This window comes from Halichoerus grypus, chromosome 5 (genome assembly GCF_964656455.1).
Source record: "Halichoerus grypus chromosome 5, mHalGry1.hap1.1, whole genome shotgun sequence".
Classification (NCBI taxonomy): Eukaryota; Metazoa; Chordata; class Mammalia; order Carnivora; family Phocidae; genus Halichoerus; species Halichoerus grypus.
Genome location: NC_135716.1, coordinates 156,178,542 through 156,202,061, shown reverse-complemented (window position 1 = coordinate 156,202,061; position 23,520 = coordinate 156,178,542). Strand labels below are relative to the sequence as shown.

The window sequence follows — 23,520 nt, the reverse complement described above, 5'->3', positions numbered from 1 at the left end:
AGTATGAATTTAGTCCCTCTTATTTCAAATAAGCAGAAGTCCTGGATTTGTATTTTTATTTAGAACACAGACAAATTTTAAAGTGAAATGTTGACAATTTGAGGAAATAAATACTTGAATAATAAAGGAAGGTATAAATAACTTCCTGATGTTTAGCTCTATTTAACAGCAGTACACTTCTTTGTTTACCAGCCTTATCATGTGCTGATATAGTCAACATTATCTGTGCATTGTGTGGGACACTTAATCCTATATGGGAAGCTCGGAGCAACCTCTAATAAAGTCCTAACATACTCTCCAGTGGAACTTGGTGCCAGTATTCTTATGGAAAGGCAGGACTGTGGCCGGGGTGTTGCATAAGGAGAAATGAATACTGCTCCCCTTTCAAGCACTATCTATGGGCTACAACTCTGTTTCCTATCTGTCTGAATTAAGAGCTATCATAAAAATTGGGTATTGTTCCCAGTAACAAAATATAGCCTCAAAGAGGTTAAGAAAGGAAAAGGTGTTACTTGGGATGAAGTTGGAGAGACTGTCTGCCGCCAAAATTCATGAATTTTGAGCCTTGAGCTGTATTCTTCCCACAGAAGTTTATTCTGGGGCCTTCAGGTGAGAAGTCCAAGGGCTTGTTTTGCTTGTCTCAGGACCAGAACAAACCTACTTGCCTCCCACCTACTAAAGATGTCGAGAATCAATTACCTGCTTGAAGCAATGGACAGGCGCTGGGACTGAACATGTTTCTTTTAGGTATTTGTCCCAGGTAAAATGACCTGTAAAGGAAATAGAAATCTCTATCACAGTCAACTTCCTAAAAAGTGCTTTTAGGATGTAATCTACACTAAACATTAGCCCTTTTTTGGACTCATTCTGAGTGTAAGAAAAAAGATTGGGCTCAAAAGAGTATTTATTAGGGGTAGAAATCTAGGTGACCTGAGTGGATCATTTTGGATCAATGTTTTAAAATCATGGTCTGAAGATGACCTTTACATGGTTTTCATGTTAGTCCCTAAAGTGATCCAAAATGCCAGAGCAAGATATACCAATATCTCACAGAAGTGTCCAGGAAGCTTTGGACAGCAGAACAGAAGACGTAGAGAGTGGGTGAGGAGAATCCTTCTGAACACCCTGACTCCTGAAGAGATCCCTTAATACCATCAAATGACAGCTTTTAACACCCAATATGGTTGGATCCCGCCATCTCAGCTCAGAAAGAATGAAGGAGAGACATAGGGTAATATGGTTTGATGGCAGGAAAAACCAGAATGAGTGAGATTATACTTGAATCCTTGCTCTCTCTCACCCACCGCTAACCCACTCCCATTCCTGTCACAGCTGCCTTGCTCTGAGGTGCAAAATGACAAAGATCTGGTAATTTACAGAAAAGTAGGTTCTCGGTAGCATTTCTGATGAGAGTTAACTAAGAATAAGTTAGGGAGTCTACAGGATCTTTTAGCCTTAAGTGGTCTTTGGAGCCTCTCAAAGTTTGAGGAACACTGTGCTAGAGAAGCAGTCTTCAAGGTGATGCTGCTGGGGTCAGGGAAAACATTTTAAGGAACAAGCTGTTAAATATATATATCTTATTAAATCACAAAAGATGACTAAGTTCTTTATTAAAGGTTAAATCAATTACCAATCTCTCCCTAATACCCACCTAGAGGTGACCCCATGATGGTGCAGGGAAGATCCCAGAGACTCTCACAAGCTAAAACACTGTAGCAAACCAGCATTTCTTGAAGTTTCCTCTGCAGTGGAGCAGCACAGGGCCGCTTTGGACCATGTAAAAAGCACTAGATGCTGGGAATAAAAATGATTCACTGAATGATGAAATCTAAATCACTTCAAAGATGATGCCAAGACTTTATACTCTACTGACTTTATAGCTTCTGTTTTAAAACTGCTCCCTTTCCCACCATCCTTAAGCAAGCCAAATAGATTTGGCCAGAAATCACAGTCAGTTCTGAACCACTTCATGAACTGGCCAATGATTAACTATCTTGAATACAGAGTCCATAGGGTAAATGAGATGGATATTTCCTGGAATCAAGACTTAGGAGCTTATCAGAATGCAATAAAGAGTTTGCTCTTAGCTAAGACATCCCTAAAGCAAGGAATGAATACATTTCATCACTATTTGCTGTTAGAAAAAGAAAACATTACAAATTACTATTCCATTCTTACAAATAAAGGATTAAGTCAAATAGCAAGTCTGGGATTTGAGTGAACTGCAACTCTTGAAAGTCTAGCATCTATGACAGCACTGTCCACTAAAACTTCTGTAATGATAGAAATGTTTTGTGTCTCTATTGTCCAGTAAGGCAGCCACTGGCCACATGTAACTACTGAACACTTGAAATGTGTGAGTGAGGGATTTAAATTTAAGTTTAAATTAATTTGATTTAATTTAAATTCCTACATCTGGGTAACAGCTACTGTATCACACAGCACAGGTCTAGAGAGTTTGGTCAGTCCTGGGTAATTAATTGCTTGTAGGAGCTTGAGCTTTGACCACAAGCACCCAAGAGACTTTGGTTTTAAAAATTATGGCAGCATCAGGGGTACCAAAATAATTAGGAATTAATTACAGTTCTCTATTACACATCAATTATGGTAATCAATCCCTGTTATATAGGCAAGAAATCTTGTATCTTTCTCCATTTAGAGAACACCCTATTACCAACTGAATGAAAAGGAATCTTTGTTAAAAGCAGTTCACCCACTGTGATTGAACCATACCTAGATTAGTATTTTTCTTAAATTTCACTGCTTAGACTTCCTAAGGCTTAGTCTCTTAATTACAGGTAAACTGCAGATAAATTAATTTTTATGGACTCAATAAGAATGTCTGAGCACCTGCTGTAATGCCCATAATGGAACCAACATCATGTCTACTACATCTCCAACTACACACAAATAGGACAGGCAGCAAGGTATAGATCAGGGAGGGGTTGGCAAACTTTCTGTAAAGGACCAGACAGTAAAAATTTTACCCTTTGTGGGCCACACAGTCTCTGTCACAAATACTCAACTGTGCACTGAAGCCTGAAAACGGCCACAGACAATATGTATATGAATGAACGTGGCTATGTTCCACGAAAACTTTATTTATAAATAAACAATAGGCAGTGGGCTGGATTTGCCAACCCCTGGCATTTATCATTGATTCCCAAATGTTACTTATCATCAGAATCTCCTGAATAATTTTTCTCATTTCTTTAGAGTTTTGGGCCCCAGCTTCAGAGGTTCTCATTCAGTAGGTTTTGAGTGTAGTCTGAAAAATCTGTATTTTCAAAGGTTCCCTAAGTAATTCTGATTCACATCTGTGTCTAGAAATTACCAGTGTAGTTAAAAAAATGTAATGTTGAGAGTCAGAAGATGCTGGATAAAGTCTTGTTTCTTTTTTTTTTCTTTAAGATTTTATTTATTTACAAGTGAGAGAGAGAGAAAGAGAGAGAGAGAGAACATAAGCAGGGAGGAGGGGCAGAGGGAGAGGGAGAAGCAGACCCCCACCCCCCTCCCGGAGCAGGGAGCCCAATGCAGAGCTCTGGGGTCATGACCTGAGCTGAAGGCAGACGCTTACCCAACTGAGCCACCAGGTGCCCCTAAAGTCTTGTTTCTATAACTATCTTGGGTAAGTTATTTAATCCTTCCACGCATCAGTTTACTCATCAGAAGGATGGAGATAATATCTATCATGCAAAATTGTACACACACACACTCATTCATTCAATAAATATTTATTAAACTCCTTCCAAGTACAAAAGCACTGGGTTAAATGTAAGAGGAACAAGATAGACATGGCTCCTAAATTCATGAAGCTTGCAGTTTAGAAATAAGCAGCAATGTTAAATAAATCATAACACAAATAATCTGGTACAATTATGACCAATTGAAGTTAATGAGGTAGTATGGGTTGCCTTGAGAATGCAGAATGGGAAAATCTAATCTGTTACTGGGGTCAAGGATTACCGTGAAGATTAATATTATTAACTCATATAAGTATAATGTTTTATAATTTACAGAGTGATTTCAATTATTCATTCAACTGATGTTTGAATATTCCTCTATGTGCCAGCCAGTATTCTCATTGCTGGGATAAGACAGGAGGTCCCTGCCCTCATGGAGTTTACATTCTGGTGCATGATGAGGCACAATTAACATATAACCAAATAAATAAGGTAGTAAGTGATAAATATTTGAAGGAAATAAAATAATGTGATAGACAGAGGCTGGGAACTATCTTAGATGGTGAAATTACAGACAGATGCTCTACAGAGGAAACACTGGAGCTGATATTTTACACATAAGAAAAAGCCAGTCATCTCATTTATATTACTGAATAATGCTTATGAAAGTATTTTATAAACTCTAATGCACACCACTTGATAGTTACACTTATTATTAGGAAGTAAGATCTCTGCCCTGAAGAGACTTGTACACTACATAGAAGTACCTTTAAAAAATTAAAATTCCCAAAAATGTAAAGCACAAGGATCCACCAAGTAGAATGCATGAATCGCTTTCTCTAATACTCATTCATTCAACAAATACTTATTGCACACCTACCATGTACCAACCCCAGTTCGAGGCACTGGTGATATAAAGCAAAGAATAAAATAGCCAAAGTCTCTGTTCACATGGAGCTTACTTTCTAAGGGGGAAGAAAAACAATAAATAAACAAATAAATATATGTCAGTTGGTTTAGAGGGCAACAGAAACACTTTTTATCTGGCCTTTTTCAAATAAAGAAAGAAAGTGGTAAGAGGGACAGAGTGCCCATGGTATGTGTGTGCTATTTTAGGCAGATGGTCAAGAAAAGCATCTTGATGGGGTGATACAAAAGTTGAGACCTTAAGCTCCCTCCAGCCTTTGCTTGAATACTCCCAATGCTGAAAAACTCCTTATTCAGTTATTATTCAATAGTACAAATGGACAGACTATACTGGTTATAGTCGGCCAAAGTCTGTCTTCTTCTAACCTCTACCCATTGGTCCTGGGCATAATATGTACAATCTCTCTTTCTAAGTATGTCCCAAATCCCTCAAATGCCTGCTAATTTTGACCTAGTCATATGAGGCACCTTCACTCATGTGGGCTACTATTTGGCCACATTTCTCTACAAGAACTCTACCCCATTCCACCTTAAGTGAGGAACCCAAATTCCTAAGAGAAATAAAGATAGTCATAGTTTTTAGATCAGAAATTCTACTCCAAGATTACTGTCTGAAAACTGTTCCATTGTTTATATGTGCCATAACTTACATTAGTTAACAAAAGTATTTGTTAAATACTCTTGACGGTTGTTTAAGTTGTTTTCTAATTTTTGATAAGTATTTTTGTACACACATCTTTTAACACTTTTAAGATGATCACTTTAGGGTAAATTAAGGGGGGATTAACATATTTTATATTTTGATACAATATAATTCCTACCAGTAGCGCATAAGAATATGTTTCTTATATTTTCTTGCTAAAACTGCTTTAACAATCTCTATACTTGTGTTAAATCTTACCAGAGAAAAAACAAAATACTGTTATACTTTTATATGCAATTCTTTGATTACTAATAAAGCTGAAGATCTTTTTAGGCTTACCAGTCTGTTTGTATTTTATTTTTATTGTTTTTCACTGAGGTATTCTTTTGCTTTCTCAGATTCTAAGAGTTCCATGTAGATTAAAGATATTAGTCCTTTGCCTGTCATGTATGTTGCAGACATTTGTCTCAGTTTGCTAGGATTTGCCCTTTAATTTCTCAGTCTTGTTCTTTATGACTTCTGCCTTTTCACATCATGCCTTCTTCACTTCAATATTCTAAGAAATATTAACCCATGTTTTCTTCTAGGATTTCTCAGGTTTCATTTTTTTACATTTAAATGTTTGATCTATTTTGAATTTATCTTGTGAGACAGATAAGGCAAAGATGTTGCTTTCCTTTTCACCTTTATTCAATAATTGTGCTCACCACTATTTATTGAATAAATTACCTTCTCCCCATTGACTTGAAATGTCACCTTGATCACATATTAATTTATTACATATATTTAGACCTATCTCTGGACTCTGTGTTCTGTTTCTCTCATCAGTCTATTCCAGCACGAGGAGCACTTTGTTTCATGTAATTTCAAAACCAACCTAAATAGAGCAAGTACTTTTCATAAGGCATACCCTCAACCATGTTTTCTTGGCACTTTCAAATTAAGTTATGGCATATCCAGGACTAATAAAACCCAGTTATTTTAAAATGTCCAAAGCTTAAGTTTATGAGATACACAGTATGGTTCATTCTCAAAACAGTGTCCATAGGCCTTTTAGATCAGTAACTTGATAATTTTTAATGAATCAAGTAAAGATAAAACACCAAGCCAAGAAAAAAAAAAAAGTCTGACTCTCCCTGTTTCTCAGAACAAATCCCACCATTTCCCAGCTCCTGTGACATCCTGTTCACACCTTTATTTTCATACTCTTCACATCATATCATCATCATTATTTATTTAAGCTCGTCACAGATAGCAGCTATCTTTATTATTCTTTTTTTAATCTTCACTGTTTAACACAGTGCCTGAAACTTAACACAGGCTCCATAAAAGTATAGTGAATGAAAAGTGAGTGAAAAGAAGAAGCAAGCATGCAACAGTGCTACTCTTTGTTGGAGTAGTGAAATCACACCTGGGATATTAAATTTAGTTCTGGGAGCTATACTTTGAGAGGGACAAAACAAACCAAAGTCTAAATGGTGACCTAAGTGGTGAAGGGACACAAAACCACATCACCTGAGGAGCAGGTGAAAGAACAATGAACATTCAGCATGAAGAAGAAAGCAAAGTCTTGGAGCCATTTTTCCATCCATCCATCCAACAAATATATTTATGGTGTGTATCAAAGCATTGTGCTGGGTGCTAGAGATACAACTATGATCAAAATATTGTTCTTGCCCTCAAAGAGCTTCAGTGAGGGCCAGAAACTAAACAGCCAACTATAATAAACTATGATAAGTGCTATGCTTGGCTACAGAGGGTGCTATAGGAGGACTTGTGGAAGGATTCCCAGAGGAAGTAACCACTACACTTCTAAGTTAAAGTGTAAAAGGTAAGCAGGAAGTCAGCCAAGAAGAGAGAAAATTCTTTTTTTTTAAAGATTTATTCATTTATTTATTTATTTGAAAGAGAGAGAGAAAGAGAGAGAACGAGCAGGGGGGAGGGGCAGAAGGAGAAAGAGAAGCAGACTCCCCACTGAGCAAGGAGCCTGCTGTGGGACTCAATCCCAGGACCCTGTCATCATGACCTGAGCCGAAGGCAGACGCTTACAACTGAGTGACCCAGGCACCCCGAGAGAAAATTCTTTTAAGAATCTTTTTTTTTTTTTTTTTCCAGACTGAAAGAAAAGCATGTATAAAGGCCCAGAAGTGAGAAAAGGAACTTTTCTAAAAACTGAATATTTTGGTATGGCTAATGGGTAGAGTTTTAAAAAAACAGTAGTTTAGAAAAGAGGTTTTAGATCAAAGTGGGGTTCAGGTATCAGAGAACCTCCTACACCATGTTAATGAGAAGAGGAAGCACTGAAGGCTCTGGGGGAGGAGGCATTCTGTCTGCAGTGTGAAGGATGGATTAGAGGGGGACAAGGCTGGAGGCAGGAAGACTAGTTAGGAAGCTATTCTAATAATCTAGGTACGAGATGATGGTGCTGCAACTAGGAAGGTAAGAGCAGCAGTGAGAAGGCAGTCCCTAGCACTACTTTCTAATAACTAGAGGCCGGTGAGTGAAAAATTGGCTCAACTATCCTATATTGCCCTAAAAGTTGTAAGTATGACAGATAGAATTTACAAAGAAACAGATTTTGGCCCAGTAAATATTTGTCTGAATATGAAGCGAGTTCCTGGGGAGGCTGTAAGTCCCCAACAACTTTGAGGAGTTCAGGGCGCCTGGGTGGCTCAGTCATTAAGTGTCTGCCTCTGGCTCAGGTCATGATCCCAGGGTCCTGGGATCGAGCCCCGCATCGGGCTCCCTGCTCCGCGGGAAGCCTGCTTCTCCCTCTCCCACTCCCCATGCTTGTGTTCCTGCTCTTGCTGTCTCTCTCTCTCTGTCAAATAAATAAATAAAATCTTAAAAACAAAACAAAACAAAACTTTGAGGAGTTCAAGACAAGGCATTTTATAAGATACTCAAAATGTCGACTTTAGAAATGCTGAGCCAAGTTGGATTATTTTAAGGCCTCTTCCAAACTCTGAGATTCTAGAAATCTACTGAATTTCAATTCAGTTTGATACTTGGGGTTGCTCTCTATGCTTGATGGGCAAAATAAAATGTGCAGGATTAACTCCTCAGAGGCTATGCCTGGCTCTGCTTGTGCCACGTTAGCACAGCCTCTACTCCTTGCACAAGGAAAACTATACTTTCAAATTTTAACACCACTTTATGTACTTCCTGCTAAACTGAGAATATTTTTTACAATCCCTGTCAACAAAGTAGACTGTTCGCAGCATGGCTCGTCACTGAACCGTATGTAATTGTTACCATTCATACTAGCAGCAAAACCCAAACCAGCAGCAGCTCTCCCTGAGCACCTTCCATTTGCCTAAACCATGCTACACAGTGTTCACTATCTCCCAAGTTCATTATAACCTGAAAAGTAGGTTTTAGTCCCAGTTTAAAGATGAAGAAATAGGCTCAGAAAGATTAAGTAATTTTCCCAAAGTCACAAAACTGCTAAGTAGGGAAAAGGAATTTGAACCAAGGCCTATCTGATTCTTGTGTCCATGCTTTTTCTATCATGTACCAGCGCCTTAGAAAGCTTGAGGCAAGTTTTAAGTCATTAAAAAGTGACTCTTATTTATTGTTTATCAAGTGCTAGGCCCTTTACCTGCATTATTTCATTTCATTCATTTCTTCATCTCACATTCATAGAATGCTTCACTTCAAAGAATGTTCCAAGATTTGACTTAGAGTAATGTCTGAGGATAGTCCCTTAGCAGAATGAAAATAACAATCCTCCAAAGCTGAAAAGTATCTGAGTGATTTTAAGATGCTTTCACATCCATTAGCTCATGTAATCTTCTTAAAAACCTTGTGAAGTAGGGAGAATGGGATTATTATCCCCACTTTCCAAGTTAGAAAACTAAGGATCAGCATCACAGAGTTCCTAAGTGCAGCTGGCTTTCAAAGGACCCAGGAGTTCTGACTCCTAGTCTAGTGTTCTACGCTATCTCCTGTCAGTGGGCAATAAAAGTAATGTTTTTGGAAGAAAAGGCAAGAGGAGCAAAAAGACAGTGATAATAATAGAGCTGAACACGTGAAGTTGCAGTAACAACTTTAACTAATTAACAACTAATTAGGATATTAATACTTATGTAACATATAGAAAGATTTTAAAGGACTAAGAAGACAGACATTTATGTAGAAATCCTGAAGGCTGATTAAGAATGATTAACATTAACATTACTTTTCAAATCCTAGGCCTGAGGTACACTCTGTCAGGATGAAAACTAAACGTATTAGCAGTTTGACTCTTGTTATTTCAATTGTTAATATTTCTGATTGTATTTAGTTAAAAAATTTAGAAAATCTTTAGGTTAAACTTCAGTTCAATACATCTCATGAATAATTTCTTTTGGGAAAATCCCACCAAATTCTGATTTATGGACAGTCGGGGTTTGTTTTAGTTCTGGATTCGGTGAATGAAGAGTAGCTTCCAGTTTGGGTCGGCCCCTCGTCCTCCCTGGACTCTGTGGAAGTAACTACTCTCCCCTCCCCATCTTTGTTAGCTTGGTCTGCACCTCCTGGTAAGAAGGGTTTGGCCTGACAGCTGAGAAGACTGGCTGCACGGGCTCCTGAGGCAGCCGAGCACAGGACTCACTAGTCCATGAGACAGACAGCGTGGCATTCTTTTCCTAGTCACACTCTAATTTCCGGTTTGGTTAGGACCCATATTTAACAGAAATACAAGAAAGAAATCTTACCTAGTTCCAGGATGTCAGTAGCTTCTATTAAAGAAAAAAATGTTACAGCATAAGTCATTGTGACAAACATACCAAAATGATAGAAAGGTGACATTCTGGGGTAAAATGAAGACTTGAGTTTGTGTAATCCAACCCTCTCATTTTAAAAGATACTGAGTGTATTATTAGTGTGTTACTAGTAGTTGTGGAATATACCACCTAATTCTGCCTCACTCCCAAGGCTAAAGTCTTAAAAACTGGAAATGCAGAGAGGCCAAGCAATCAGGCCTAAAGCTGTGAAGCTAATTTGGAATTATCTGACTCAGAGTCTAAGTTTCCTGATTTCTGGTTCAAACAAAGCAAACTGCTTTTGATAGATACCTCTACAAACTATAGTATTTGCTTGTGCTTTAGCCAATGAGTTCTTTCTACCACAGACCTCTAAGAACAAAGGTTTCATGGTAAGAGATGTCAAATTAAATTTTGCCATGCTACATAGATGTTTTTGTTTCCTTACCTTGATATTGGGATGCAGACTCTGAAAGGTGACCATATTTGTGTTTTCTAACATCATTCCAGTCTATTACTGCAGGAAGAGAGAAGACAGTCATGTGAAAAGGAAATGCAAGATTCAATACTTTTCTAAGTTAACAGTATGTATTCATAGTTTTTGATAAAGTAATTTCATTTCATTTCATTCATTTCATTCATTCATCTCAGAATCATTTCATTCTGAGACTGTATTCTAAGGAAATGCTCCAAAATACAGAAAAAAGGTTTTATTTAAAAAGCATTAGTTTTTTTAATAATAAAAAAGGGGGGCACCTAAATATTCAGAAGACTGATTAAGATATCACAGTACATCGATCACATGACAAAGTATTTTGCAGCTGTTAAATTTTTACAAAGGCTACACAACAAAACAGGAAAATGTTTAAGGTATAATGTTATCTGGTAAAATTCAGATCAAAAATTATATTCAAGGAATAATCACAATTATGAAAACAAAGAACACCCCTGTTATGGACTGAATTGTGTCCACCCCCGCCCCCGACATTCTAATGTGATTGTATTTGGAGATAAGCCCTATAAAGAAGTAATTACATTAAAATGAGATCCTTAGGGTGAGCCCTAATCTGATAAGACTGGTGTCCTTATAAGAAGAGGACATTTGGACACACACAGGGACAAAGAATAGACCATGTGAAGACAGGGAGAAGATGGACATCTACAAGCCAAGGAGACAGGCCTCAGAAAAAACCAATCCTGCCTATACCTTGATCTCTGACTTCCAGTCTCCAAAATCATGAGAAAATAAATTTCTGTTTAAATCACCAGGTCTATAATCTTTGCAGCCCTAGCAAACTAATACAACCCTACAAAGTTATCACTAGGAAAAAAAAAAAGAAGCAAACATAGCAAATATGAACATCTGGTTATCGTTAGGTGGTGGTCCTATTCCCCCATTTTCTAATCTCATATATTTTCAAATTTTCTATAAAGAGGATAAGTTACATATATAATGGAAATACATTTTCCCTGTTTGAAAATTTAGATTAATCTACTGACCCTACCACTTTCTCACCATCAATTAATTACCGCCCATGTTTTTACTTCCCTTCTTACCCAACACAGATTCCATCATCTCTCATTAAAAACGCTCCTGGGCAAACACTCTTAACTCCCTTCCACTTGTTTTTTGTCAAATTTGCCTAGCAAAGCCTCAGTCTTAACTCCGATTAAATCCACTTAACCACCTATACACCATGCCTACCCCAAATGCTCACAAGTGCTAAAGAAAAACAGTGCAAACTTACTGGTCTCACTTTAAACTCATGGCCATAATTCTCAAATGCCACTTAACACCATCTAGAAATCATACCACATTTCCCTACTGTGTTTGCTTTTCCACCTTCAAAAAAAAAAAATTCATATATTTTTCTCTCTCCTCATACTCCAAATATTCCCTCCCTCACCTTCACTCTTAGGGATGATGTTAATTCAGTGTTCACTGAGAAAACAGAAATAAGGGATAGGAACCTTCTATATGCCACTCATGTCAGGAAGGTACAGACCTGATCATGTTTAGTGGTATATCCCCCGGGCACAGTATAGTAGCAGGTGCTCAGTTAGTGTTTGGTGAATGACTCAATCTACTCATCATTCTGTCTGACTGTTCTCTCTCCCACTGCTGTGGATGAAGTGTCTGTTTTTATCAAAAGGTAACCCTCCAGTTTTGCTCCAGATCCCATTTCTTCTCATCCTCTTAAGGACTTTGCAAGTATTCCTTTTCTAATAGACCATTTGCATCCGCATCCTTACTGCTCCATCATCTCCTATCAAAACAGACAACCTGGAGGGTATTATGCTAAGTGAAATGAGTTAAGCAGAGAAAGACAAGTGTCATATGGTTTCACTCATATGTGGAATATAAGGAATAGTGCAGAGGACCATAGGGGGAAGGGAGGGAAGGGCGAATGGGAAGGATTCAGAGAAGGAGACAACCATGAGAGACTCAACTCGGGAAACAAACTGAGGGTTACAGAAGGGAGGGGGGTGGGGGGGGATGGGGTAACCAGGTGATGGGCATTAAGGAGGGTACGTGATGTGATGAGCACTGGGTGTTATACGCAACTAATGAATCGCTGAACACTACATCAAAAACTAATAATGTACTGTATGTTGGCTAGTTGAACATAATAAAAAAATAAAACAAAAAAACCCAGATAAACACACAAACACCTCCCCTCTCTTAATCCCACATATATCCCTCCTGCTATATCCTTCTATTTCTAAGGGAAATTTAAGAGTTGTCTATAGTCATTGCCTCCTCACTTCTTCACATTACCTCCTCATTCAAACAGGGTTTTTCTATTTACTACTCCACTGAGATCACTCCCAAATTCATATTTCTAGTACTGGCCTCCTCCTGGAATTCCATGCTTACATATACGACTACCTATAGGCCATCTCTACAAGATTATCAAATCAGACATTTCAAATTTAACATGGCTAAAACAGAATGCCACCTCTTGCCAATCTGTTCCTTTTTTTTTTTTTTTTTTTAGGTTTTTATTTAAATTCTAGTTAGTTAACATACAGGGTAATATTAATTTCAGGTGTGCAGTATAGTGATTCAACACTTCCATACATCACCCAGTGCTCATCACAAGTGCCCTCCCTAATCCCCATCATCTATTTCACCCATCCCCCACCCGCCTCCCCTCTGGTAACCATCACCCTGTTCTCTATAGTTAAGAGTCTGTTTCTTGGTTTGTCTCTCTCTCTTTCTTTTTTTCCCCTTTGCTTATTTGTTTTGTTTCTTAAATTCCACATATAAGTGAAATCATATGTGATGGAAGATGCCATTTACTGGTTTGGGGAAGACAATCTGTTCCTCTTTTGGTCTTCTCCAAACCAGTAAATAGCATCCCCATCACCGAGTTGCTCATGCCAAAAATCCCTGAAGTTATCCTTGATGCCTCTACTTCCTTCACACTCACAATCATTCAGTAAGCTCTGCTGGACCATGTCCCCAGCCCATCCACCACTCTCATCCCATGGCTCACACCCTGGTTCTAGCCACTGTCCTTCTTACCTGGACCATTATGACAGCCAGCTAACTGGAATCCCTGCTTCCATTCTTGGCCTACTCCAACCAACTCACCATACAGGGCTCAGAGCGAGCATTTTATTTATTTATTTTTAAAGATTTATTTATTTATTTTAGAGAGAGAGCAAGAGAGAGAGAGTGAGGGGAGGGGAAGGAGGAGTGGGACAGAATCTCAAGCAGCTCCCCGCTGAGCATGGAGTCTGACTGGCAGGGGGAGGGAAGGCTCAATCTCAGGACCCTGAGATCATGACAAGCCAAAATCATGAGTCAGATGCTTAACCGCGCCACCCAGGCACCCCCAGAGTGAGCATTTTATTTTATTTTATTTTTAAAGATTTTGTTTATTTATTTGACAGAGAGAGATACACAGCGAGAGAGAGAACACAAGCAGGGGGAGTGGGAGAGGGAGAAGCAGGCTTCTCGCCGAGCAGGGAGCCCGATGCAGGGCTTGATCCCAGGACTCTGGGATCATGACCTGAGCCGAAGGCAGATGCTTAACGACTGAGCCACCCAGGCGCCACCCAGAGTGAGCATTTTAAAACACAAAACAGATAATGTCATTCATCTGCCTCACGATAGCTTCCCAATAGCTTCCCATTGAGTTAAGGGTGCTTTGCCCAGCTATGCAGGATTTGGCTGATCTTGCCCCATATGACTTTTCCCTTTTCCACTACAGTCCAGTCACACTGGCCGGTGTCCCATCCTAAGGGTTTGCCTTCTCTCCTGGTTGGATGTCCCCTGTCTTTCTAGTACCTGCCATGTTTGTTCTCTAAATCATCAATAAAGATTACAAACTTGATCAAGCTAAGAAATTGCTGACAGAGACAAAAGATATTAGGGTATAACTGAATTTATATTTAAAAGTTTTCACAATTTTTTAAAAATTATTTTTATAATTAGGGGCACCTGGGTGGCTCAGTCGTTAAGCGTCTGCCTCTGGCTCAGGTCATGACCCCAGGGTCCTGGGATCGAGCCCCACATTGGGCTCCCTGCTCCGAGGGAAGCCTGCTTCTTCCTCTCCCACTCCGTCTGCTTGTGTTCCCTCTCTCACTGTGTCTCTGTCTGTCAAATAAATAAATAAATAAAATCTTTAAAAAAATTATTTTTATAATTAGAATGTATTCTTAAAAATTAAATATACAATATATATTCCACTTACGTACAAGTTTTCACTCTTCTATTGCTTATGTAAAGATGAGCTACCAGTATACACAAAACAGATTCAGAAAGCCACAATAAATAGAAAGCAGGCTATAAGATCACTAATAAAACTAATAAAGCAATTCAAAAGCAACCAATACAGTTTAGGAAAAAAATATTCCAGTAAAGAGAAAAAACAAAAGCCAGACTCAACGATGAAGCAAAATGAACAAAATAATTAACAAACTTAACTGGGCAGAAAGGCATCAAATAAGGCCCCACAAGACAATGAAAAATGAACTTCTGAGAAGAAATATTTGAAACTCCTGGCACAAACAAGTGGAACCTGGAAAGCAGTCCCCAAAGAAGAAAAGGAGACAACAACTACATTCATTATAAACTGCTTAATTCTTAAGCATCACCATAAATTACTCAGTAGATTAGGGAATCAATCATTCCTGTATCAATTCTTAAATGAACAGAACGCAGCCTCTGATAGAATTCCACACATACAAAAAAAAGGAGCTAGTTATTTTTCAAGCATTCTAAGATTAATGGCCGTGTTTCAAAATACATTATGATGTGTGGCTACTATTTTTAAATAACCAGTTTTATTTTATTCTCTCTCCTCAGGCAGTATATTTCTTCTCCGGTCGTTCCTCTCCCAGTTAAAAGCGACAAATCAGAAACCTGGAGTCCTTCTTAATTGTCCTCTCTTGTCCTCCAGAGCCAACCAGTTATCAAAATCTGTCAGTTCTCCCTCTGAAAGGACCGTCTCCTCTGCTCCCATTCTGAGTTTAAGATTTCATTCTCTCTCACCTGCCTGACAGAAACAATTACTTCAGTCCTGTGTGGGACCCCATCCCTCTCCAATCCATACTCGAGCACTCATTTTCGAAAATACAGATTAAACTTGTCATCATTCCTTTAAAAGTCTTCAAAGATCAAAACCTAAACTGTATCCCTAATAAACATGCCATACTGTTTTCCGTGTCTGGACTTTCCCCCCACTTCTCTACTATTTATTCACCATGGTCCAGGATAAATGTTACTTCATAATAGCTTTCTGGCAACATCCCTAAGCAGAGCACGATCTCTACCTCCCACTTCTATACCTGCTCCACAGTGTCAGAGCTAAATGCTACTAATCTAGTCAGTATTCGTGGGGCTTGGCACACAGCAAGCACTCAAAAAAAGAAAAAGAAAAAAAAACAGGAAAAAAAAATGTATCTTTTTACCAAACTCAGAAACAGTTATGCAATGTGAGAAAATCACACATATTAAGAAGTCAATGTTTAAATGCAAGCTTTCATCAAAACAATTTTGACATGTAAATGGATACTTAGATACAGAATCCACTATAATTAGATATCAATTATTCACGTTAAGTAAGGAATAATTAAAAACAGTTCATCTAAAACTGCAGATAGAGAAGTCATTTATATATTGATTTTGGAATTTTTTTCCATACAGATTTACTATTTCAGTACTTAGGCTAATATTAAAAATGTGCTTACTATCATTTAATGAGTACAGAGTTTCAGTTTCAGTTTTGCAAGATGAAAAAAGTTCTGCAGATGGATGGTGGAAATGGTTGCACAACTATGTGAATGTACTCAATGCTACTAAACTGTATACTTAAAAATGGTTAAAATGGTAAATTTCAAGTTTATGTCTTTTATCACAATTTTTTAAAAGATTTTATTTATTTATTTGAGAGAGACAGAAAGAGAGCAAGAGAGAGAGCATGAGTGGGAGGGGCAGAGGGAGAGGGAGAAGCAGATCCCCTGCCGAACAGGGAGCCCCGAAGTGAAGTGGGGCTCGATCCTGGGACCCTGGGGTCATGACCTGAGCCAAAGGCAGACACTTAACCTACTGAGCCACCTAGGTGCCCCTTTTATCACAATTTTAAAAATTCAATTAATAAAAAAATGGACTCGTATTTCTGGGATGTCAGGAGGCTCAGAGGTTGCCGTACTGATTCCATTTCAGACTCAACTAACACCTATCATTACCATACACCAGGCCCAGCACCAGGCATTTTCATATAGATCATCTCAGGTATTACCAATATCTATTTACAGGTGAAGAATAAGAATCTGGGGCTCAGAAAGTTTAACAGTGCCATGGAGGGGAAGGCTTGGTCAGGCAACAGTAATGAAAGATATGCAATAATAGTTCAGAAATATAAAACTGAATTGAAATTAATGCCTGAATCCTGTTTCTACAGACTTATTAATTCAACAAACATTTATTATCTCCTATTTGTCCAGCACTGAAGATAGATCACTAAACAGATAAAAACTCCTGCTTCTCATGACGTTGACATTCTAAACCAAAGGTTCCACAAAATGTGATCTTTTGACCGGAGGCACTTGAAATAGTGCTCACTGCAGGGAAGCAGATGTCAGAATGAGACTTCATGGCAGGGAGAGCTATCCTGCAGAGGACGGGTTAGTCATTCCCTATAGAGTACAACCAGAAAGGCTGGATGACCACTTATTGCCAAAGATGCTGAAGCTTTTCCAAGAGGAGAAGGAATTTATGCATTGGAAAGGGATCAATTACATAAACTTCTAAGATCCTCTTCAACCTTGGAGTTCTATTTCCCTAAGCAACAAACAATATTATGAGACAGCAATGCCTCTGTATCTTCTGTGTTTGTGTGTGTTTGAGCACATGCACACATCCCAACTATGAACTATTTAGCAGTTTAAATTATGTCTTATTCTCCTTTATATCTCATGTGTTTAAGTCCATGAAATGAATGAATGAATGCAATGTCATAGGCTTAAAAGACAGTGGACTGCTTCCTATTAAATCTTGTTCAGTTTGACATTTAAATTCTATTTCTAATTTTCTATTTTCTTTTTTTAAATATTTTACTTATTTATTAGAGAGAAAGAGAGAGCACAAGCGGGGGAGAGGGAGAAGCAGGCTCCCTAGGGAGCCCGACAATGCAGGGCTTGATCCCAGGACCCTGGGATCATGACTTGAGCCAAAGGCAGATGCTTAACTGACTGAGCCACCCAGGTGCCCCTCCAATTTGCTATTTTCAAAATAACCCTTTAAAGCCTTTCCTATTTCCAGATTGAAATTATATTCATTCACTCTTTAAACAAAAATTTTTTAACTACACATAGGTTCCAGCCCTGTGCCAGGTAATGGGGGATTCAAAAAATAACAAGGTACTCTCCCTTCAGTATAGAAGAGGGAGAAAGATACCTAAGTAAGTGTGGTAAAGTATTATAGGTACTACATTAAAAGTATACATGGGCTCAGAAGGTAGAGGAGAGGGGAGGAGCCAGTTCTATCTGGGGAGAGGGTAGGAGGAGAAATTAAGACCATGGAAAAGGAACTGTGTCTTGGGGATGGAGTAATAAGAAAAGTGTATCACAGAGAGGGAATAATGTAAAGAAAGAAATGGTGCTATGAAGCATTCTGTTAGACTTGCTCTGTCCAGTATGGTATAGCCACTAACCATATGCAGCACCTGCAATGTGGCTAGTATGACTAAGGAAGTAAATATTTAATTTTGTTTTAATTTTTTGTTAATTTAAATTCATAACTGACATTCAGTATGGTTATGGGGAAAACCTTTTATTAGTTTCATAGGTAGAATTTAGTGATTCATCAGTTAACACCCAGTGTTCATTACATCACGTGCCCTCCTTAATGCCCATCACCCAGTTACCCCATCCCCCTATCTTGTTTGGAATAAAACTGGGTATGAGAATCTACTTTTTCAATTGAAAATTGTTGAAATCTAAATGCAGATCAAGTATTTCTGACAAAACTTGGTGTCCAAATTGAGATGTGCCATAACTGTAAAACATACACCAGATTCTGAGGACTGAGTACGGAAAAAAGGAATGTAGAATAGCTCATTATGTATTTTTATATTGGTTATGTGTCAAAATAGTATTTTAGATACACTAAGTTAAATAAAATAATTATTAAAATTAATTCCTCTGTTTCTTCTTTACCTTTTTTAATGTGGCTACCAGAACTTTAAAATCACATATGCGACTTGCATTCTGTTTCTGTTGGACAGTGCCATGCTGGGCAACTGTAGTTCAGCGTGCAGGAGGCATGTTAGGGGGTATGCTCAGAGAAGTAAAATGTGGCCAACGTCAGTGGCTGTATTTTTTACCATAATAGAGGAAGTAGATCTACAATGAGCAAAAAGAAGCCAATGGGCAGAGAAGTAGAGGTGAGGGACAGAGGAGAGAATACACTAACGGCCTATGGGGCCTTGGCTCTGAAGGCTCATTACACTCTCGCTTTGCACACGGCTTAGCTGTTCAACCTCCCTAGTAATTAAAGGAATCCTAACTATTTAGATGTAGAGATAGAAGAAAAGGCTTTAGAGAAACTCTCATGATTTTAATGTCAAGTGGAAGAGCAAGCTTAACTTAATCTCAGGTAAGACAAATCATCCCACCTCAGAAAATCCCAAGCAAAGGATAAAAAAAAAAGGGATAAGACATAATAAACCAGAAACCTATGCTTAAAATAGAGATTTTACATTTAAAGATTCTTGATAAGGTTCTTAGTTTCTACAAAGCTAAAATTTTCTTTAGAATCTAAACTCTGAAACTTATGAGATGTTTTATTAAGTTCAACTAACACTGTTAAAACTATCGCTATAAAAATGGCAAGAATACATACCTTCCTGAAATGGCTATAAGTTTTAGTGACATTTAAATAATATTTAAACGCTAGACAAAGTGTCTAACATGGTGCCTAACGTAGAGAACAAATTCCTTAAATAATTCATTAAATTCATTAAAATAATAATAATATTTCTTTCTTAACAATAATCTCAAGTGTGGCTGAACTGTTACAGAAATATCTTTAGGAACTTAAAAAGTAAAATTTCCAATTCCTTCCACGACCTGAAAAATTGATGACAAAAATGACAAAAAAGACATCATGGCTAAAAGAAATGGATAATGAATGATATAATTAGTAATGAGGAATTCCTTAGAGTCAGTCCTTGCTAAATCTCTTAATCCCTCTTACCTCCAGAATAGGGTAAAAAGATACTTACCACTAGGCTGCATAGTCAATGGACTTAAAACTGGTCAAGGAATTAAGATGTTTGGGATTTATCCCTGGATCCACCAATACCTTACTCTGACCTCTGACAAGTCAGTTTCTCTGTATGTTAATTTCTCCATCTGTAAAATGGGGGTGGGAGGAAGGAGGACACTTATTACCCCTTAAAGTACTGAGACTTAAGTATTAACAAACTGGCTATATTATTTAAAAAGTAGGACATTTAGATAAATCTTTTTTGCTTATTAGAATATCTCAGGGTTGGGTAGTACCTTATAACAAGCACCACAGGTTTAATTTAACTAAGCCCCAATATTCACAGAAATCAGGAATACAGGTATTTGCTACATTTGGTCCCAGGCAAATACTGCATATATATATAATTTCCAACTAACCAGGTTAAACCAAAAACTCAAAAGATAGTAAAAATCCATTAACACGGTGTTAAGGACTGAATGTGCTCCCCCACAATTCCTATGTTAAAATCCTAACTCCCAATGAGACTGTATTTGGAGATAGGACTTTCAAGGAGGTAACTAAGGTTAAATGAGGTCATAAGGGTAGGGCCCTAATTTGTCCTTATAAGATGGGAAAGAGACATCAGAGATCTCTCCCTCTCCCTCTCTCTCCACAAACACAGAGAAAAAGGCCAGGTGAGGACGTGGCCAAAAAAGTGCTTGTCTATAAGCTGAGAAGAGGCCTGACCAGAAACAAACCCTGCTAGCATCTTGACCTTGGACTTCCAGACTAGAAACATGAGAAAATTAATTTCTGTTGGTTAAGCCACCCAGCCAGTCATATTTTTTTATGAAAGTCTGAGCAGACTGGGGCACCTGGGGGCTCAGTTGTTAAGCGTCTGCCTTCGGCTCAGGTCATGATCCTGGGGTCCTGGGATGGAGCCCCACATCGGGCTCCCGCTCAGCAGGGAGCCTGCTTCTCCCTCTCCCACTCCCCCTGTTTGTGTTCCCTCTATTGCTGTCTCTCTCTGTCAAATAAATAAATTAAAAAAAAAAAATCTTAAAAAAAAAAAGTCTGAGCAGACTAACACACATGGTCATAGGAAAAATGAGGCTATAATTCTTTTAGAGCACCTGCCTCATGCAACACTATTCAGTTTCCAAGTTGCCCTAAAGAATCTTCACTCTTTCTTTTACCATAGTCTGACTGGTAGTAAAATAAAGCAAAACAAAATAAAAACAAAACAAATACCATATTGGAAGTTAAAATTATATCCTGTTTTCAGTGTCAACTGTGTTTTCCCTTAAAGAGTTTAGGCAACTAACTTAGGCACCGAGCCTCAGTTTTCTTGTCAGTAAAATAGGGATGATAATCCCAATGCTACTTGCATTACTAGGTTGTTGGGAAGAACAAATGAAAAAAATGCCTTTAAAAGCACATAATATAGTTAATAGGGATTATTAAGGAAAAACTTGCTGTTTGCTACCTTTCTCAGAGGGAAAAGTAAGATCCTGAAATCACACAATGTACTTACAAAGAGGACACAGGACATTAGAGCCTCCTATTACTAGTTAGCCCCTAAGGATTCAAATGCTTAGTTTTTGAGTAACGACTCTAAGAAGTATCTGCCAGAATTACTTCTACTTTGCCTCTTCTCCCACTGGCTTCCTCTTACTGTGGACTGGAACCTTTAGAAAATTCTCATAATGCAATCTTCTTGGGGGAAGTAAAAGTGCCTGTATTTATTCCAAAAGACTGTAATGACACTGAGAAGCTGGAATAAGAAGAGTAACCTGAAACCTCAAAATGCATGTCTGGAACCCTGAAACATTAAGAGAGAAATCTGTGGAACATCCTAGCAAATACAGCCTCTTTGATTTCTGAGAAAAGAGCACAAGAGCACAGACCAGTGCTGTCCTGTAGAACTTTCTTTGATGTCAGAGATGTTCTGTATCATCTAATGGGCAGCCATTAGCCACATGTGGCTCTTCAGCACTTCAAATGTGTGACTGAAGAGTTCCATTTTTGTTTGTATTCAATTTTTATTAAATTTAAATACACACATGTGGCCGGCGGTGACTGTATTGGATAGTGCAAGATCTAGAGGATGTAAAGATTCTGGTATTTCTGGAAACCCTTGAGAGAAAAATCACATGTAGCAGAAAAATTTAAAGGCTATGGAAGCATCCTTTCAACACGTGGCAAAACAATCATAATAGGCCATCATCCCCTGAAGCAAGGAAAAGTAGAAGAAATTCTTCATATATTAAGAAAACAATTTAGTTATAAATTATCATTTATATCTTAAAAATAATAATTATTATTAACATTATATAGCTATTATTAAGTGTTTACTATGTACCAGATATTGTGCTAATTATTTCAATAAAACCATCTTGTTAAATCTTCACCAGTGTGATACCACTTAGTATGCTATCATTATCCCTTTTTACCTAATGAGGAAATAATACCCAGAGAGGTTGAATAACTTTCTAAAAGGTTATAGTCACTAGAAAAGCCAGTATCTGAACCCAAACTATGCTCTTAACTACACTGCCTCTCTCCAAAAAAAAAAAAAAAAAAGACAAAAAGATAAGAAAGAAACCTTATAAATGCTTCTAACATAAAATAGCCCAACTTAGATATTCTACCCACTTTACTACAGTAAAAACTGAAGCACTGATGCTTATTAGCTTGATCTGGACACTGAATTAATATTAAGCACAGTCTGGGATTTAATGAGGCAAAACTAGATTAAATGGAGGATGTCCAAAGGTACCATGTTTTAAATATTCATAGAGCTTGGAAAACACAAAAGAAGTAAGCAGGCTTACATGAACATATCAATGAGAGAGGGAGAGAGAGGGTGGGGAGGAAGGGAAGAAGGGACAGAGGAGAAGGGATGTTTTTCTCAGAAACAGAAACTGGAAAACAGAAAAAAGACACATCAAATGTACTTCTGAAAACCCATTAAGACAGAACTCTTTAAACGTTAGATAGCAGTTGTGATTTTAATAAACCATAATCCTATGCTGATAAGCATAGAGCTCAAAAAGGAAAAGCTGGGAGAACACCTACCCCACTGTGGCCATGGAGGACAAGCTAGAGAGGAGGCAGGAGACAGACAAGGGACTAGTTTGGGATGTACCACTGATTAGCCACTCTCTCTTATTAGCAACTATTCTTAGTGCCTTTTAGCTGATTCTCTGCCTCCAGTTCTCCTTCATTTACTTTTACTCTGTTCAGAGAGAAGTGTGATGAGATGGTAATATTCCTCTGGGATGATCTGCCAGAAGAGGGGGAAGGGGAAGCAAGCTAGGCAATCCCTTTCTCGTGGAGAGCAATAAATCCTGTCTTGTGCATGCAGCAGATGTGAACAAAGAAGATGGAACAGATCTCTCCTTGGCAATCATCCCTGCCCCCACTCCCTCTGTAGCAATTATACATCTCTGCACGTGCACACAGAGAGAAGAACCCCAGAGAACATCAGTATTTCCTTTAACAAGCAAAGCAGTTAGCAATGAATGGCTAATGAAAATGCAGAGGCCATAACTCCCTTTGTCTTGCAGGCAGTCCTAGCAGACTTCAACTATGTATAAGTGTACCTTTCCCAGAGGCTTACAGAAGTGTGATCCAGAGCATAAGAGAGGCTAATGCTTTCTACAAATTTTCTGGCTCATATTTCCTGAACAGGGAAGAAGTTTCGTGGACCAGTGGTGCCACATCATACTTCTTGGCAGACATATATGGATCTGATGTCATGAACTAAGTAATGCACAACCACCACCATCATCATTCCCGTCAGTATCCAGAAAAAAG

General features: G+C 38.2%; 1 protein-coding gene across 9 annotated transcripts in view; it reads right to left on the bottom strand.

The window, feature by feature from the left end:
- SCMH1 (Scm polycomb group protein homolog 1) overlaps nucleotides 1-23,520 on the bottom strand; it is a 174,632-nt gene that overhangs the window by 109,841 nt on the left and 41,271 nt on the right. For 3 of the 9 annotated variants that reach the window (XM_078073309.1, XM_078073318.1, XM_078073310.1), the window contains 3 exons: nucleotides 10,447-10,515; nucleotides 9,951-9,974; nucleotides 700-770 (listed from right to left, as the gene is read on the bottom strand). In XM_078073309.1, coding sequence (XP_077929435.1) covers nucleotides 700-770; nucleotides 9,951-9,974; nucleotides 10,447-10,515 — 164 coding nt within the window. Of the gene's footprint in view, nucleotides 1-699; nucleotides 771-1,651; nucleotides 1,795-9,950; nucleotides 9,975-10,446; nucleotides 10,516-19,735; nucleotides 19,866-23,520 lie in introns of those variants that run through there. The other 6 variants (XM_078073312.1, XM_078073311.1, XM_036102909.2 and 3 more) reach the window with 5 other exon arrangements.